Raw genomic sequence first — 18,225 nt, 5'->3', positions numbered from 1 at the left:
TCCCAATGAGCAATGCGTCAGATGCCATCTCTACTCTCTCAGTTACTCCCATTCAGACCTATTGACTTCAGTGCAACTGAGGGCAAAATTTTGTCCCAAGATGAGGGGTTTTTTCCCCATGAATGTTGAAAGGTGGGGTGGGAGTTTCCGTCGCCAAGCAGCAAAAACCTGGGTTAATTCAAAGGTCCCTGAGTTGAGTTTTTACACTCTATCTAATTAATTTTTTGCTTGATGAAGAGGATGTCGAGACATATTTTACGCTAGAGCTGCTTCCCCCTCCCGAAGTGACCCCCCCTCCATAGCCAAAACCGCTTCCTCCTAAACCAATCCCACTTCCGCCAACACTGATCCCACTCTTCCCACCAATTCCAAAACCACTCCCACTGCCAATTCCAAGGCCGAAACTGCCTCCGCCGCCACCACCAAGACTGAGGCCACTTCCACGACCTCCACCTCCTCCACCAAGGACATATCCGCTTCCAACTCCGCCACCGCTGCCAGCTACGCTGGTGGTGCTGCTGACCACAGCTGCAAGAAAAAGATCCCTCTGGTTATTCAGAAAGCAGCTTGTGATTTCCAAAGAGAGACAAATTCTGGTGTTACATCTAACTAAGCTGATTGGAAATTTTCTACAACTGTTTTTTGAAGGAAATTTGGGGTTTTGACCAAATGAAATTTTTCCTTGGAAAATTGCAATTTTTCTTTGAAAAACCAAATGCCTGAAAACCTAAGTATTTCAATTCAGAAATGCTACTGAAGTGCCTCATGGGAGTTGTAATTCGGACATGTGCCTCATGTCCCCATTCCCCTCTATGGGCCAAGCTCCACAGCTGGGCAACCGTTCCCATAATGCATCATGGCCAAGGACTTCATAATGCACAGCCTCTGTTCACCAAGAGGGGAGACCATGGTGCATCATGGGACATGTAGTCTGACTAGGGACCCCCGCCTATAAAAGAGAGTGGATGTATGAGGCACCCAAACTACAACTCCCTGAGGCACTGTGGTGACATTTCTGAATTGAATTTCTTCAGGTTTTGGCTGAAATATTTTGTTTTTTGCTATTTTGGCCAAAATATCAAAAATACGCACACTGCTTCATTTTCAGACCAGCTCTAATTCTGACAAATGAAAGTGAATCCTTGAGATACTTACAGATGCTCACAGGATCAGCATATTCTCCAGACATCCTGTCAGGGAAAGAAAAGTAATTAATGTAAATCACCCCGTAAATCACTATAATACAATTACTAAACTTTGAAATATAGAGGGCGTAAATGCTTCCCAAAAGGACAAGGGGTCTGATTCTCATTCACACTAATTATGACAAAATTTGCAAAAGATCTCAGGGGCAGATTTTCAAGGGCTCTGCACCCAAAATTTTCATACGAACCCAACATCTCATGATCAGTGGAACTAGAGTCAAAGGGCCAACGTTCCCCGCCTGGACTTTTATTGGGAAGACACCAGTGGAACAGAGAATGTGGGGAGTTAGTCTGGAAGCAACCCAGCCTCATGGGCAGAAACTTTATTGATTTATTCCAGCTGAGGATCCGGCCCCATAATTACCACACACTATTTGTGTATTGCACCTACCTGCATTCTTCTCCCTCCAGCAGTTTCCTGTAGGTGGCAATCTCAATATCCAGGGCCAGCTTGACGTTCATCAGCTCCTGGTAATCACGCAGCAAACGAGCCAGTTCATCCTTGGTGGTCTGAAGGGCGTTCTGAAGATCAGCAAGCTTACCCTGGGCATCTTTGAGGGCCAGCTCCCCGCGTTGCTCAGCATCGGCAATGGCCGTTTGCAGCCCAGCAATCTGTAAGGGACAAATCATGAGATTCTAGTACTGGGAATTGTGATAAGGCTCATTCATGTCTGCGGAATGAGTCTGGAGATAATAGTTATGCTGACTCAGCCTACCCTTTGTTTGGATTTGGAGTTGTTTCTTTTATAAGCTTGCTTAAGTGATATTTTGTAGGTTGCTCTGTGGGTGATGTTTTGACCATAGGATGTGCCTAAATTGGGCCACAATGGCTATAAAATATGTGCTGCCAAGGGGCAGTCAGAGAAAAACAGGAGAAAGTCCATGGTATTGAGTAAAGAGGGTAGTAACCTGTGTACATGTGCATGATCAGCGTGTGATCAGTGGTAACAAACCACCTGGAAAAGAGCAATAATCAAATGAAAACAGTGTGGGCGGCAAAAGTCCTGCCAACAGAAGCTTGCACTGGCATCCTGCATGTGTTGCATAAAACATTTAATACTGTACTGGATGGTGATGGAAAGAGAACTGATGGATTTGTAATTTGGATGTGTCTAAAATGTGGTAGACTGTAAGGGGTAGTAGGAGGTACATAGAAGAAATCCAGCATGACCCCCTATGCCACAAGAGAAGGCAACTGGCCATTGTCTTTTTCCTGTATATCTGTCATTCGTCACTTTAGTAGTAATTGAAATCACAAGGCATGCTTTTGGGTCAAGTCAAGGTTTGAATTAATAAACCTAAGAGTATGTGCCGCTGTAGCACTTCAGTGCAGACGCAACCTATGCTACTGGGAGGGGTTCTCCTGTCGCTGTAGTTAATCCGCCTCTCCGAGAGGCGGTAACTAGGGCGATGAAAGAATTCTTCCGTCAATCCAGTGCTGTCTACACTGGTGGTTAGGTCAGAATAGCTATGTCTCTCAAGGGGTTGGATTTTTCACACCCCCGGAGAGATGTAATTATACCGATGTAAAATCCTAGTGTAGATCAGGCCTGAGTGTCCAGCAGCCAGTGTCACCCAAAGGGCAAGCTATGTAGTTCGTGGATTTCTAGCCCCTTGGATTTCTTTCTCTCTTCGCAAGATAGAAGGAAGAACATGGGTACTCAACTCTTAAACCATTTTCGTCCCTGATTTCTCAGCCTTCTATGAAATCTCTCTAAGGTCCTGACAGAGAAACACCTGCAAACAGAAGGCTTACGACTGGGAGTAGTTCCACTGAAATTCTTAGGGCAGGTCTACACAATGGAGTTAAGTCGACCTAAGTTACGCAACTCCAGCTATGTGAATAATTGCGGTGTCTATATCGCGGTGTCTACATCGCGCTGGGTCGACGGGAGAAACTCTCCCGTCAACTTACTTTACGCTTCCCATTCCAGTGGAGTACTGGAGTCAAAGGGAGAGCAATCTGTGGTCGATTTCGCAGGTCTTCACTAGACCTGCTAAATCGACCCCCAGTGGATTGATTGCAGCAGCGTTGATCCATGATAAGTGTAGACATACCCTTAGCGTAGAAAGTACTATGGATAAAATTCTCAAAAGTATCTGATTTAGTAGCCTAAGTCCCATTTTCAAAAGAAATGTAGGCCCAGATCCAAAAAGGTACATACACTCCTAACTTCCAGTTTCAATAAGGGTTAGGCACCTGGGCTCATTTGATAATGCCTCTGTAAGTGCCTAAGCCACTTTTGAAAATGAGACTTAAATTTCTAACTTACTTAGACGCTTTGGAAATTTTTGCCTTTAGGTGCTTTTGACAGGTTTACCCTACATTCCTTAAGGGTCAGATCCTGCATATATAACTGACTGAATTAAGCAGTTTCCAGGAGTTCTGATATTTATTATTGGTTTTAATGGTGACATATACCAATCCGGGTCATGGAGGAGAGCATGTTTTATTCCATACCAAATGACATTCCTTTCAGAATGCCAGACAGCACTGTTTGAGATACCTGTGACTATTCCAAGATGCCTTGAAATGTCAGAATAGTTTTGCACTTAAATATAATTGGCCATATCCTCAGCTGGTATAAATCACTGCAGCTCGATTGATTTCAATGAGTCAAAAAAATCACAGAAATATAGGGCTGGAAGAAACCTTAAGAGGTCATCTAGTCCAGCCCTCTGCACTGAGGCAGGACCCAAGTATACCTAGCTACATGAGGATTTGGCCTAGAGAGCTTAAACAGAATCCTTTGACTTAGCAGCTCCTTACATACCAGAAATCCAGTATTTCTAACCCCAACCATTCAAAAATCCCCCAAATCATAAGACTGGCTTTAAAATCATACGTTTTTATGTGTGTCCAGGTTTTTGAACCTTTATGACACGATGGAGACTCATTTCCAAGCTTTACTCTGCAACCATGAGAGCTAGAAACTTAATTAAAAAACAAAATAAGTAAATAAATAAATATAAGTTGAGATTCTCAACAAATAATTAGACTTCAAGAGCCAGGGCTTTAAGAAAAACACCAGCTATCACAAGAGTTGGCAACACGGAGAGTAGGTATCACTCACAAGGTCACAGAGCTCATTAAAATAGTATGTAATAAACACCACAAATCATGTCAATTCCATATTAAGATCTTTCCCACCTGTTTTTTTACACTATCTAATTCAGCTTTCAGCCTCTGGATCACCCGGCTCACTTCAGAGATCTCATTCCTGGTGACCTTCAGGTCTTCACCATGTGTCGTGGCCGTGACCTGAAGCTCTTCATACTGAAAGACACAAGCCATAAGGTCATTAGAAAAGATTTTCATAACTGGAGTTGAAGACATGTTTCAAATTTCCAATTTCCCAATTTCAAATTGGGAAAAAATTGAATGCAATTTTCCCTCCGTTTTTCTACCACTTGGATGATTTTTTTAACGCTGTTGAAAATTATCCTAATTTTAACATTTTTCAAAAAAAAAATTCATATTTAAAATAAATAAATAAATTGGAGGAGGAACTAGATCGAGAGATGGAAAAAACTGCTGTCCAACCAGCTGTCAGCATAATATCAAAGGAAATATTTACCAATGCGTGTGAGATATTCAGATCATAGAGTCATAGATTCTACGGCCAGTAGGGACCACTGTGATCATCTAGTCTGACCTCTTCTATAGCACAGGTCACAGAACTTCCCCCAAATAATTCCTAGAGCAGATCTTTCAGAAAAACATGCAATCTTGATTTTAAAGTGGTCAGTGATGGAGAATCCACCACGACTCTTGGTAAATTATATCAATAGTTAATTACACTCACCGTTAAAAATTTACACCTTATTTCTAGTCTGAATTTGTCTAGCTCCAACTTCTAGCCATTGGATGGTGTTATAACTTCCTCTGCTAGACTGAAGAGCCCACTGTTAAATATTTGTTCCCTGTGTAGGTCTTTATCGACTGTGATCAGGTCACCCCTTAATCTTTTCTTTGTTAAACTAAATAGATTGAGCTCCTTGAGTCTATCACGATAAGGCATGGAATCCTTCAATCATTCTCGTGGCTCTTCTCTGAACCCTCTCCAATTTATCAGCATCCTTCTTTAATTGTGGGCACAAGAACTGGACACAGTATTCCAGCAGTGCTCCTGCCAGTGCCAAATACAGAGGTAAAATAGCCTCTCTTCTCCTACTCAAGATTCCCCCGTTTATGCATCCCAGGATCACATTAGCTCTTTTGGCCACAGCGTTGCACTTGGAGCTCATGTTTAGCTGCTTATCCACCGCAACCCCCAAATCTTTTCCCAAGTCACTGCTTCCCAGGATAGAGTCCCCCAGCCTGTAAGTATGGCCTGCATCTTTTGCTCCCAGATGTATATGTAACCCACACACCTCCTGAGTGTGGTGTTCTGTCTCATCTAGTGGCACCAAAACCACTTACGGTAAGTCTACACTTACCTCCGGAGCGATCGATCCAGCGGGGGTTGATTTATCACGTCTAGTGAAGATGCGATAAATCGACCGCCGAGCGCTCTCCCATCGACTCCGGTACTCCACCGGAGCGAGAAGCATTGGCGGAGTCGACGGGGGGGCGTCAGCAGTTGACCTACCACGGTGAAGACACCATGGTAAGTAGATCTAAGTATGTTGTCTTCAGCTACATTATTCACGTAGCTGAAGTTGCGTAACTTAGATTGAACCCCCCCCTCAGTGTAGACCAGGCCTTAGAGAGAGAGCGTTAATGAGTCTGCTGTACAGCCTTACCTAAGGGCCATACGGCTTTTAGCTCATTCACTAAGCTCCAGAGACCCTAGGTTCAATCCCGCCCACCACCGACCGGGGTCTGTCGGCGTTACATATACATTTACATTTAGCCACATCAAAACACATGTGTTTGCTTGCGCTCAGTTTACCAAGCATCTGAATCAGTGACCTCTCCTCTTCATTATTTACCACTCTGCCAGTTTGTGTCATCTGCAAACTTTATCAGATCATTGAAAGTTTTGAAAATTTTATCCTCTGTCTTTATTACCGTTGGGCAGTGGATGGAAGCTCCATTTAATGAAGGATTTGAGGTTTCAAAATTTGTAATTCTCCGTGAAGGCAAATTCAAAAAAAATATTGTTTGGGGATGATTGAAACATTTGTTTTTGAACAATCCAAATATTTCATTTTGATTTCCAACTGTTTCTTTTGTAATATATTATCTCATTTTAAAAATTGAAATGAAAAGCCCTTTCTCCAGGAAAAAATAATTGAAATGTTTCATTCTGAACATACTCAAACTTTCTTCCCCTCAGTTTTCTTCCGAAACAAAATTCGGGTGAACTTGACCTGATTTTGTGAAGTGTTTTGATTTTGGCTGGATGGCTTAGTCCAAAGGACTATGGCTCCATCAGAATTTCTCAGACCCCAGAAAATGAGAGCACAACTGTGGAAGTTGAGGCTGATGGGATTAGGATGGCTTGATATGCCGAGGAGCACCATGGGTAACCTCCCTTGGAAAACCTGACTTGTGGTCACAGTGTACTAGACTGACAGAGCTATTGTCATTGAGAACATAAGAGACTGGCTGAGAACTTGGTTCTATTCCCATCTCTGCCACTGCCTAGCTGTGGGACCTTGGGCAAGGCATTTGGCCTATCCGTGCCTCAGTTTCCCCATCTATTATAAAGCCCTGTGCAATGTATGGATGAAAAGCTATGGATAAGAGCTAGCTGGTGATACACCAGTTCCAACTGGGTCTTCCCAGAGCCTCTTAGATTTACAGAATCACAGAGTTTAAGACCAGAAAGACCACAAAATCATATAGCCTTACTGCCTGTATATCACAGGCCACCAGCCACACCCAACATTCATTAAACAACTGAAATTAGACCAAGGTATTGCAGCCCTCAGGAGACTAAACTCTTAAAGGTACAGTTCCTTATGCTAGGCACTATTATTATTTAAGAAGGTGAGGACGGATCATTTTGTGGTTAAATTAATCAGTAGAACTGGGTTCTATGCCTAGCGCTGTCACTGATCTCCTGGTTGACTTTGGGCAGGTCACTTTCCCACTCCGTTTCCCCATCTCTGAAGTGGTGATAAGAAGCCGGCATTCTTTTGCCAAGTGCTTTGAGTGCTATGGCTTCAAAGCACTAGGTCACAGCGACCTCTGAGGAGAATTCTCAATCTACTTTTATATGCTCCTTAGCGGCATGATGACTCACCCTACTTTGGTACCAAGCCTCCGCCTCAGCCCGGCTCCTGTTAGCAATGTCTTCATACTGAGCTTTGACCTCGGCAATGATGCTGTTCAGGTCCAAATCTCGGTTGTTGTCCATTTGCAGGATGACGTTGGTGTCTCTGATCTGTCCTTGCACCTGAGCTAGTTCCTGTAGGTAACACAACACTGGACATAGTATTCCACTCGTGACCTGACTCATTCCAGGAGTTGCATCATGCAGAGAAAAATGTGACAGGTCTTTCGATTACAACATTGTCATTGGGGAAAGAGCAATGTGGTCCCATGGGAAGGAGCCTCTGAATAGGAGCCTTACCGCTTCATAGACAGCTCGCAGGAAGTTTATCTCATCAATGAGGGAATCCACCTTTGCTTGAAGCTCCACTTTTTTCGTGTAGGCAGCATCCACTTCCTAAAAAAACACGCCAAATGTTGGGACAATGCTACCGAGGACAAGAGCTATTGGGTATGATTCTGATCCTGTTTATACTCAGGGTTTGTCTTCACTGCAAAAGTTATCGCGAGTTACTCCACTCGAATTACTAGCTCCAGCCACACTGGAAACAACACTGAATCAACCGAGAGATGTAGCCTGTAGCTGAGTCCCCACTGCATTACTAGCTTGAGCATCGACAACACTTGAGCCTCAAACCCCTCCTCCCACTGACGGGCCACGTAGGTCAAGTTGAAAACGCTGCTCAACTTGAGCGAGAGATTTGTGTGTGTGGACAGGAATCGGGTTGGGGCCACACTCAAGACATACCTAGGGCTAACACTGCAGTGAAGACATAACCTAAAACTGCTTTACATCAGTCTGGCCCGGCAAAGCAGTCTGGCCCGGCAAAGCAGTGTAAAGGGGCCTTTGTGCAAATGGCCCAGGCATGGGAGTTATATTACCTTCGAGTTTGGTACCAAAACACCTTGGAGGATCTGGGTCTTAGTTACTGCGGATTCAAGCTGATGTAACTGAGAGCTGAATTTGGCCTTTTAAATGTTTTGGCTGCATTTTCTAAGGTTCTGTTTATAAAGGTTAACAGATGTTATAAGCGTGTCACAGACATGTATTGGTGGTGGTTATAACCACTTTGGTTGATGGTGTTATAAGCAACCTACTGGTCTGTTGGACTCCATAACAAATGACAATAATCTATTTTTTAAAAACTATTAACTAATACATATTTTAAAAGAGACCTTAATATAAAGCATGGCCAATTTTTCTTTGTCATTTCTTTCAAGAAAAATACACCTGTCCCCCCAGAAATGACAATGCAATAAGTAAGACACTTAAATTAATGCAACAACTGTGACTATCAATACAGGATGGATTTGTCCTGGATTTTAACAGAAATTATAAAACAGGAATTTTTCTTTGCAGTATTATCGTTTTGTTTCTTGTTCAGTGTCTACAGTTCTAGACTTCTGCAACAGTCTGCTGCCTTATCCTCAGATAGCTACAGAGTAATGAGAGAGAGAGAGAGAGAGAGAAAGAGAGAGAGATGCATTGCCCACCTTTTTGAGCACCACAAATTCATTTTCTGCAGATGTGCGCCTGTGGATTTCCTCTTCAAATCTGTTGGGTAAAGAGATATGTTTGAAATCTAGCTTCTCAACTACGAGGCAAAAGTAGTAAGCAGTAGTGCAAGGCATGTGTCTGCCAGGTTCTCACATACAATGCTAATCTCTGGCAACTTCATTTGGATGATGACTGCTAACTTTGCAGCCTCCAAAGTAACACTTTGTTGCAGTGGATCAGAGACATTATTCAACACATTACACTCTTCATTCAGTACACCAGTAGTTTGGACCTGGAGCGTTGCTGTGTTTTTCTGAACAGTATAATAGTTTTGTTGTTACATCATGAGTGTGTCCCCTTTATCATCTTTGAGACAAGATTATGTTTATCTTGGTGTTTAAGGCTGAGATTTCCAAGAGAGTTTACATGGAGTTAAGCACCCAAATTGTACGAAAAGATACTACAGTGATGAGCATGTTAGACGGGTAAGATAAGATAAGATGCTATAAAATAAATATGTCATTGGTTAGATTAGATAGATAGATAGATAGATCAAGGGGGTGCATGGGGATAGATAGATAGATAAATAGATAGATAGATGATTTCATATGCTGTAAAAATATTTTTTTCTGAGGTTGATGAGCATACCATAAAATCTGTATACAGTTCAAGGCAAACAGATTGCTTATTATGTTAATTATGGCTGTGAGCATTGTCCTGAAAGCAGAGCAGATTTGATTATCCTGTAATTACACGATTTAAAAGCTCTCGTTATTTTAATAGGAACAAAAATAGCTCCCACATGAACCACAACCAGAAATCCATGCCAAGGAAAGGCAACAAAACCATTACATTTCCCCGGCTGGTCTTTCTGACTTACTTCTTTCTGAAATCTTCCACAAGATCCTGCACGTCCCTCAGCTCTCCATCTAGCCGACCTCTGTCAGTTACTAGGCTATCTAGGTGCCGCCTCAGGCTGTTGATATATGCCTCAAAAAGGGGGTCGATAGGGATCTTAGTGACTGTGGTGCCTTGCTGCTGCAAGAGGTCCCATTTGGTCTCCAGCACCTTATTCTGCTGCTCCAGGAATCGAACCTGAAACCCAATAGGCAAGAGGATGTTAATTGTTGGACAATATCCCCATGGCATTGGGCCAGACTCTGCTGTCAGTTACACAGGTGTAAATCAGGCTCAGCTTCATTGAAGTTGATGGAATTACTCCCACTAAGAGAGATGAAGCAGAAATCCTTCTTGGTTCTTCTTTTGGAATCAAGATGAGAGGGGAAGCTATCACATCAGAACATTGATGGACCAGCTCCTCAGCTGGTGTGAATCCACTTAGCTCCGTTTAAGGCTTTGGAGATATACTGATTAATGCCAGCTGAAGCTTTGGCCCTATTGGTGGGAGCCAGTTTACAATAGCTGCTGATTTATGACAGCTAAGAATCTGGCCCTATATAAGTGCTAAGCAGAGAGGCAGAATATTCCACTGTGGCATTTTCAAGAAAAATTAAGATAAGGCATAATAAAAGGAAGTTGGTTATCTCCAAATAGATGCATAATAAATACAAAATATTAATAATAAGTAATAATAATAATAATTAGATAGAGGGGGTGGATGGAGGGAGATAGATAGATAGAGGGGGTGGATGGAGGGAGATAGATAGATAGATAGAGGGGGTGGATGGGGATAGATAGATAGATAGATTGGATGGGGATAGATAGATAGATAGAGGGGGTGGATGGGGATAGATAGATAGATAGATAGATAGAGGGGGTGGATGTAGATAGATAGATAGAGGGGGTGGATGGGGATAGATAGATAGAGGGGGTGGGTGGGGATAGATAGAGAGATAGAGAGATAGATTGGATGGGGATAGATAGAGAGATAGAGGGGGTGAATGGGGATAGATAGATAGATAGAGGGGGTGGATGGGGATAGATAGATAGATAGATAGGATGGGGATAGATAGAGAGATAGAGGGGGTGGATGGGGATAGATAGATAGATAGATAGATAGATAGGATGGGGATAGAGAGATAGAGGGGGTGGATGGGGATAGATAGATAGATAGATAGATAGATAGATAGATAGATAGGATGGGGATAGATAGAGAGATAGAGGGGGTGGATGGGGATAGATAGATAGATAGATAGGATGGGGATAGATAGAGAGATAGAGGGGGTGGATGGGGATAGATAGATAGATAGATAGAGGGGGTGGATGGGGATAGCTAGCTAGCTGGCTATCCGATAGATAGATAGATAGATAGATAGATGATAACTTTATTAAACCACATAGTAAGTACATTGAAGTCACTTTGGACTGGATTCAGGAAGACACTTAAGAGCACATATAAGTGTAATCATGTGAGAAGTCCCATTGAAATCCACGGGCTGACTCACACGCTTGATGCATTGTAGTGCAATTGCGCCCATATTTAAGTATCTTGTCAAATCCAGTCCGTTGCAGCGGAGATTCAATCCATAACAGCCAGCTGCTGTGTTGCGGAGGCACAAATGTGTGACATACAGCCATGGAGACAGAGGGAGACACATGGGTGGGGGCATGGAGAGGAGAAAGAGAGAGATTACGTTTCATTTGTACCGTTATAAACACCTGAAAAAAATGCGCTTGGCAATGGCATTGCCAATAATGCCTCGTTACTGCATGTCGTTTTGCGCATTCATGTCCAACCCGAACCCGGGGCCCTGACTTGACTTTTCAGTCAGTCCTTACTTGACACCAGTAATAGGTTGCATGAGTAAGGAATGAGTAAAAATGGAATAAGAACCTAACTCCTAACCAGGATGCTGCCTCAAGATGTGGTCTTCAAGGCCAACATCCAAAAGGGCTATTAACTCCTTCTTCTTCTTCAGGACACGGACGTCTCCCGCGCTGTTGGATTCCTCGTGCCTGGGATGCTGAATTGTTGGTCTCACCTTGTCGATGAACGATGCAAATTCGTTGTTGAGGGTCTTGATCTGCTCCCTTTCCTGCACTTTCACTTTCTGGACCTCCGGGTCAATTTCGATGTTGAGGGGCGCCAGGAGGTTGGGGTTGACGGTGACTTGCTGGATGCCGCCAGGAGACAAAACAGGGCCAGCTCTGCCTCCACCAAAGCCTCCGCCACCGAGCCCACTGCCACCGTATCCCCCACCAACCCCGTATCCCCCACTGACATACCCACTAGAGACAAATCCACTACTGCCACCAAATCCACCACCCCCACCACAACCAGCACCACCAAATCCACCTCCACCACCACCGAATCCAAGCCCCACGCTCCGGAAGCCTCCACCCCCTATGCGGATGGAAGTGCTTTTGTTTCCGCCCAGGCTATGGAGGCTTCTGCTGCCAAAACCACCACCGTACCCTCCACTTCTTCTCCCAACGCGAGACAAAGAAGCCGAACTGAAACCCGCTCTGTTGCCACTGGAAGTGATGATGGTGGTCGCAGAGCGTCCACTGAAACCCCTAGCCCCGCTCCCAGACTTAGAACTGAGCTTCCTGTTCATGGTGACCTGTCGGAGAGAAGAAACCGAAGAGTGTGACTCAGGATGAGAGCAGAGAGAGAGAGAGAGAGAAAACGAGACTGAGCCCCCTCTGAGATGGAAGCTATGGCTTCCCCTTATATACTGTTGAAGGGCTGGGCTTGGTTGGAGCTAGTTAATTCATTAAGATTGTTTTCGGGCTTGGTTTTGCCTTGCAGCAACTCACCCTTTTCAACCCCCTTACACATACACCTTTGAAGTGGATAAAAACACAGAAATCGCTTGTCGGCGTTCATGGCATGAAATTATGTATGTTACACAATGATTGTCTCACCTTGCTTGTCTTTTTTTCCCCCGCACAGAACACGTTAATGCAAAATAATTAAAAGGAATCTACAAGGTTTTTAATTATTAGTGTGAATGCTCTGCAACATTTTACTTCAAAGCTGCATGCTTGGAACATCTCCTTCTCTCCGTTAGCAACTAGAAGTTTTTATGGCCACATTCAGCTCCCACTTAAATCGGTTTTATATTACAACTTTAAGAGGCTTAGGCCTGGATTCCCGAAGGTGTTTAGGGTACAATGTAAAGAAGGCGATTAGTAACATCTATCTATCTATTCTAAGTGACATAGGCACTTAGGAGCCTAAGTGTCATTGAAAATCAGTGGATCTTAAATCACGTAGGTGCTCTTGAAAGTTTCACCCAGCTCCTCAAATAGTGGATATCGGTGCAGCTGCTGGATCTGGCTCTATGAATTCCTTGAAGTTCACTCTCACTTTACTCAGATTTCATCCCCGCCAGCGGCTGCTGTTATATTGTGACCAGTGCCTATCGCCAAGATTGTCTCACTGTTTCCTTACACTCCCCCATCTGTCCGTACCCATCTGTTGTCTCTTGTCTTATACTTCAATTGTAAGTTCCTTGGGGCAGGGACTGTCTTTTTGTTAAGTGCTTGTACAGCACCGAACACAATAGGGTTCTGTTCCATGACTGCGGCTCGTAAGCGTTACACTAAGACAAATAAATAATAATACACTGGCCAAACAACCTGCACTGCTAGTTACCCGTGTTCTACCAGCTCTGGACCTATCCCAGCACTCCTGACAGATAGGTAAAGTCCAATTTCTGTTCACTGGGAATTTTGCCCGTGCTACAAGTGAACCACTGAGCCTTTCTTCTGCAAAGAGCAGGGTCTACTGAGCATCCCCAGCTCCAGCCAAAAGCAACGGGAGCTCCAATTGCTCAGCATTTCCAAAAGCTAAGTTAACATGGTACATTTCACAAGCACTATGTTTTCCTGCTATAAATAAAGACGGCCCCCTTCTGGTGTTTTGTTAGGAGCCTTACACTTAGGAAACTAATGATGAGCTTTGGCCTCCGTGAAGCATTTTCTTCCTTGCAAGAGCGCGTGTCATGGCAAGAGGGTATTAAGGCTCTTGAGTATGACTGAACGATATAGATGTTTATTTATAACGCATCGCACAGCTAACATTACATTTCCTCTTCCCCCAGAGCACAAACGTTTGTTGGGTCAGATCCCCCACTGATGTAAATCAACATCGCTTCATTGATGGAAATGGAGACACGCTCATTTACACCAGCTGAGGCGCTGTTTGAAAGTGAGGTTGGAACAAGGGCCTGCTTCTGATCTCAATTACCCCACAGCAAATCTGCAGTAACCCAAGTGAATTCATTTAAGCCTAATTGTCCAGTGCCTTGCACGCTGCATCATCAGTTTCACCGGTGCACACTAAGTGAGCATAAAGTCCGTGTCAGATCTCTCCCTTTTTGATATAGTGCATGTGAAAATGACTGCACAAGGGGCAAAGGTGGTGGGGCATCCGACACTGTTACTTTACAGAGCCCACACATTTCCGCATACGAAAGGCCAAAGGCATGACTCTTCTCCCATGTAAACTGACGTGAGTTTCACCACTGACTCCACTGGATGCATGTTTGGCTGCCAAGCCCTGAGTGAAGCCACCGGGAGTTTTGCCAGTGGTTAAATGAGAGCTGGGATTTGGCACAAACCCTGGGAATGGCGAGGAGAGTGCAAGGGGCTGACCTAACTTGTGCTTTCATGCAAGAGCTTGGTTCAAAACTCAAGAGAGCAACAGGAATTGCAACAATGCTGTTTCCCAGCAACAGGCAGCGTCGAGCTGTTTGCAAAAACTGGTAGCATGGTTATTTTATATGCACATCAGAACAGCATTTTTGGAGCCTAGCCAACCAATCACAGGTGTTGCATTTAGTGCTGGACATCTTCCTGGCCACTGACACTAGCAGATTTTGCATGGCTACACGACAAGGCTCAGGAAGCTGTCCCACAAGTGTGAGCATCTTCCATGCTTGCAGCATGCTCAACCCTGGCAATGTACCTGCCCTTCTACTGTACTGTACTCCTAGGTGTATGGCTCAGCAACATGGTATTTCTTATGCCTGCTTGCTTCCTTGTGTGGCTTTGGAGTGATGGGTGCCGGTAGCAACTTGCATGTTCCTTGACATTCATGTGTCACCCTGTCCATGGAGCATGGACCCCTGAATATCTGTCCGGATTAGGCTCTCATCAAGTCCAAGTTGCCAAGTACATACCACAGCAGTAGTATAATGGTGTGGACTTTACAGACCCCCCATTGACAAGCCTGGTGCTTTATGCAGCCAGGCAGCCCCTGGAAGGAGAGTTTAGAATGCTAGCGGTCGTGGGTTCAAATCCCAGGCCAGACCTAGCAGAAATAGAATTGCTTTCCCTGTCTTCTCCTGGTAGCAGCTTGGGCTGCTGCTGCTTCAAAGCTCAGCTTATGATGGGGGTATGGTCGCTGCAACTCTGTATAGCAGTGTTTCTAGTATGGGTGGCAGGAAGGCGGCATGAAATTCTCCGCCTTGTGTTATACACAAGATCAGATTAGAAGTTATTAACAGTCCCTTCTGGCTTTTAAAAGCTATTAAAATGGACATGCCTGTGTAGCAGACCGCCGACTCACCAGTGCAGCGCCACCTGCTGGTGAGTCCAGGAATTAGCTCTTTCCAGCCTCAGAGCGCCTCCTGCTGGCCAGTTTCTCACTATTGGTACCTGCTTCCTCGTCTCCACCACCTCTGGCCCCGTGTCCCTCCCAGACCCTGGTGCCCCTTACCTTGGGGCGCTGCCTCACAGCAATGCCCCCGCATTCTGGGTCTCCCCTCCCAGGGAACCCCCAACCCCTATGCCCACATTGCCTCAGCAGCTACTGCCAGTCGTTGTCTAGCCCCCCTTCTCTGGGGCAAACTGTAGTCTGTAATGGCCACTCATCATTTGCAAGGGGGTTGGACCTGCTGCCTTCTAGCCCAGCTGTCTCCCTGCAGTCCCAGCACCTCCTTAGGCCTTCCTACCAGGTCTCAGCCTGAGGGGTAGCCAGGCCTGGGCTCCTCAGCTCAGCCTGCCCCTTCCCCAGCACTCCTCTGCCGAAGCCACCCTGTCTCTCTCAGGCAGCTAGGTCCTTCTCACTCCGGCCCTGGAGTGAGACTCTCTCAGCTCCTTACTCACAGCCCTCTTATCAGGGCCAGCTGTACCCTGATTGAGCTGGCCACACCTGTGGCCAGCTACCTAGCCAGTCTCCCTCAGCTGCTCTCACTCCTCCTATCCCAGGAGCGGGGTAACCACCCTGCTACAGGCTGTTAGTACAATCCAAATCCTGGGACTGGGACTCTGACTGCGGCCAGCCTTCCGAGGCTAAAACTGTCTCAGGCCTTTCTTCTCGCTAGCAGGCAAAATGCAGCAGGCCCCTTACCCCTTGATAAAGAAATGTCAGGAAATTAATCTTAGCACCCAGCAGCTCCCACCCTGGCCTTGCAGTGATGTTTTGTTAACGTAGGCAGCAACTGCATCCTTGTAGGAGCAAGGGCAGACGCACAGCAAAAGGAAAATCGAGCAACGCCGCATAGCTGAAAATGGCCGTCGGCTAGCTACAAGCCTGGAGAGCAGTGTTTTAGGTCTTGCTGACTGATGTTCTCTCCTGACCAGAGGTAATAAACAAACAGGAGCTTTAATTAAAGTCATTAGTCCAAGCGGCGTGGTGGGGGACATCTTGTTAGTATATAGGCTTGTTTGTCAGCCTGAGACAGAATTTTGGGTTAGACTTTTTGATACTCTTATATCTCATACTAATATGTGTGAAGAACAATGAACAAAGACACTGTGTGCTGCATTTCCCACAACCAGATGGGGCTTTTAGTACAACAGGAAGAGATAAGAGATAGAGCAGTGAAAGTGTTACAGGGTATGGTGGGAGAGTAATATATGAGCATACACTGGAATACCGCCTGGCTCTTCTCTCAAGCCAAGATCAGGAACCAGTTAGAAGGGGAAGGGGGCTGGGGGGAAGGCATAAGATACACTAAAAGCCAAAGAAAGGCCTGTCTTTGTCCAGAACATAATCTCACTCCTCACCCCTCCCATAAAAATACAAAAAAAGGGGGGGGGAACGAAGACCCCAGACCCATGACCCTAGACCCATGACCCTCCAAAACAGAACATGACCATAGGTCGTAAGGCGTGCGACCAAGGGCATGCGTTGCAGGTATATTTGGGCCTGTTGAGGAGGAGGAGGTGGGAAATGGGAATGGGGAGGGGGAAACAGGGACACAGGCAATGCTCTGCAGCATCAGAGCTGGGAAGGGGGACACGGGGTAGATGCTCTGCGGCATCAGAGCTGGGAACGAAAAACTGGGGAACAGACTCTGCCGGCGTGTAGAGCTATGAATATGCTTGCTTGGAACTAATCCCAATAAACATCACATTGCCTGCCCTTCAGACTTCTGGTCTTCTGCTTTCTGTCTGCATGACAAGAAGCAGGGGTGGGGGTGAAGGGAAATCCCTCTAACACATCTCTCTGTTTTAGGTTTGATTCTCCTCTCATTGTCAGCTGTTTTATACAATTCCTCCTCCATTGGGCCCTGTGATGCTTCTCCAGCCATGTAAAGTGGCCTTAAAGCAGGCAGATCCAGCCCAGCTGAAAACCCCCTCTTGCTAGGGGCCTCCCCACCCGGTTAAGCTCTACAGTTTTTCCTGCTCTCATCTTCCACTGTGTATCCAAAGCACACTGTGCTATGGTCATTATTTCCTTTCCAAGGTCCCTGGAAACCAGAGAGTAAGTTAAAGCTTGAAAAATGTGACCCACCTGTATCTTCCAACACTGAAAGGCACGGGAGGGGGAAAAAATGTGGAGGGGGTTTTTTTGTTTGAAATCTCGTGATCTTTGAATGATTGGAGTTTGCAGAGCTACACTGCCATCACAAGAGCTAAAGCTGATTAGCCCCGCATGTAACTGGGCTGATTGCCATATGGGTCAGATCCTCAGTGTACACCTGCTGAGGGTTTGGCCTCAGATGACCCACCCACTCAAGCTTTCTCACGCTCTGAACCCTGACTGACAGCCGCAGTTTATTGGAGATACACCAGGAAGCATGGAATGTTCAACAGGGCACATCAGCACGGAGCTGACCTTTGCCACCCAGTACGCACACAACATACAGAAACCACATACGGACGGAGTGCATCCTCCTGGCTGGTTTGTCCAGTGAGGACCTTTCCTGAAGCCAGAGGATTTTCTTGAGCTCCCTTTGAATCAAAGACACTTTGGGGGCGGGGGGGGGGGTGGAATATGAAGATAAACATACAGAAGTTCTCTTGCTAGAAATTAAGAGCCGAAAACTTTTGCAAAGGCCACGTCTATAGCTGGAGTGCACTAGCAGAATAAGAGTATCCGTATACTACACTCGCAAAGCTGTGCTTTTTGTATAATGTATTCCACCCTCCCTAAGCAAAAC

At 45.3% G+C, this 18,225-nt stretch overlaps 1 protein-coding gene across 1 annotated transcript; it reads right to left on the bottom strand.

Moving 5' to 3' along the window:
* Window positions 1-208: 208 nt before the first annotated feature.
* LOC141975266 (keratin, type II cytoskeletal 75-like) lies at window positions 209-12,444 on the bottom strand. The gene is made up of 9 exons (XM_074935565.1): window positions 11,869-12,444; window positions 9,807-10,021; window positions 8,923-8,983; window positions 7,730-7,825; window positions 7,400-7,564; window positions 4,357-4,482; window positions 1,597-1,817; window positions 1,156-1,190; window positions 209-528 (listed from the first exon to the last, which is right to left on the bottom strand). The coding sequence occupies exons 1-9, from the start codon at window positions 12,442-12,444 to the stop codon at window positions 209-211; spliced, it is 1,815 nt and encodes a 604-aa protein (XP_074791666.1).
* Between the last annotated feature and the right edge of the window lie 5,781 nt (window positions 12,445-18,225).

Source organism: Natator depressus, chromosome 20 (genome assembly GCF_965152275.1).
Source record: "Natator depressus isolate rNatDep1 chromosome 20, rNatDep2.hap1, whole genome shotgun sequence".
Taxonomy (NCBI): domain Eukaryota; kingdom Metazoa; phylum Chordata; order Testudines; family Cheloniidae; genus Natator; species Natator depressus.
This window is presented reverse-complemented; position numbering and strand designations above follow the sequence as displayed.

Coding starts and splice junctions, on each gene's coding strand:
- LOC141975266 (XM_074935565.1), bottom strand. CDS start 12,444: ATGAACAGGAAGCTCAGTTCTAAGTCTGGGAGCGGGGCTAGGGGTTTC. Junction 10,022..11,868: donor TTGCATCGTTCATCGACAAG/GTGAGACCAACA, acceptor ATTGGGTTTCAG/GTTCGATTCCTGGAGCAGCA. Junction 7,826..8,922: donor AATTTGTGGTGCTCAAAAAG/GTGGGCAATGCA, acceptor GTGTTTTTTTAG/GAAGTGGATGCTGCCTACAC.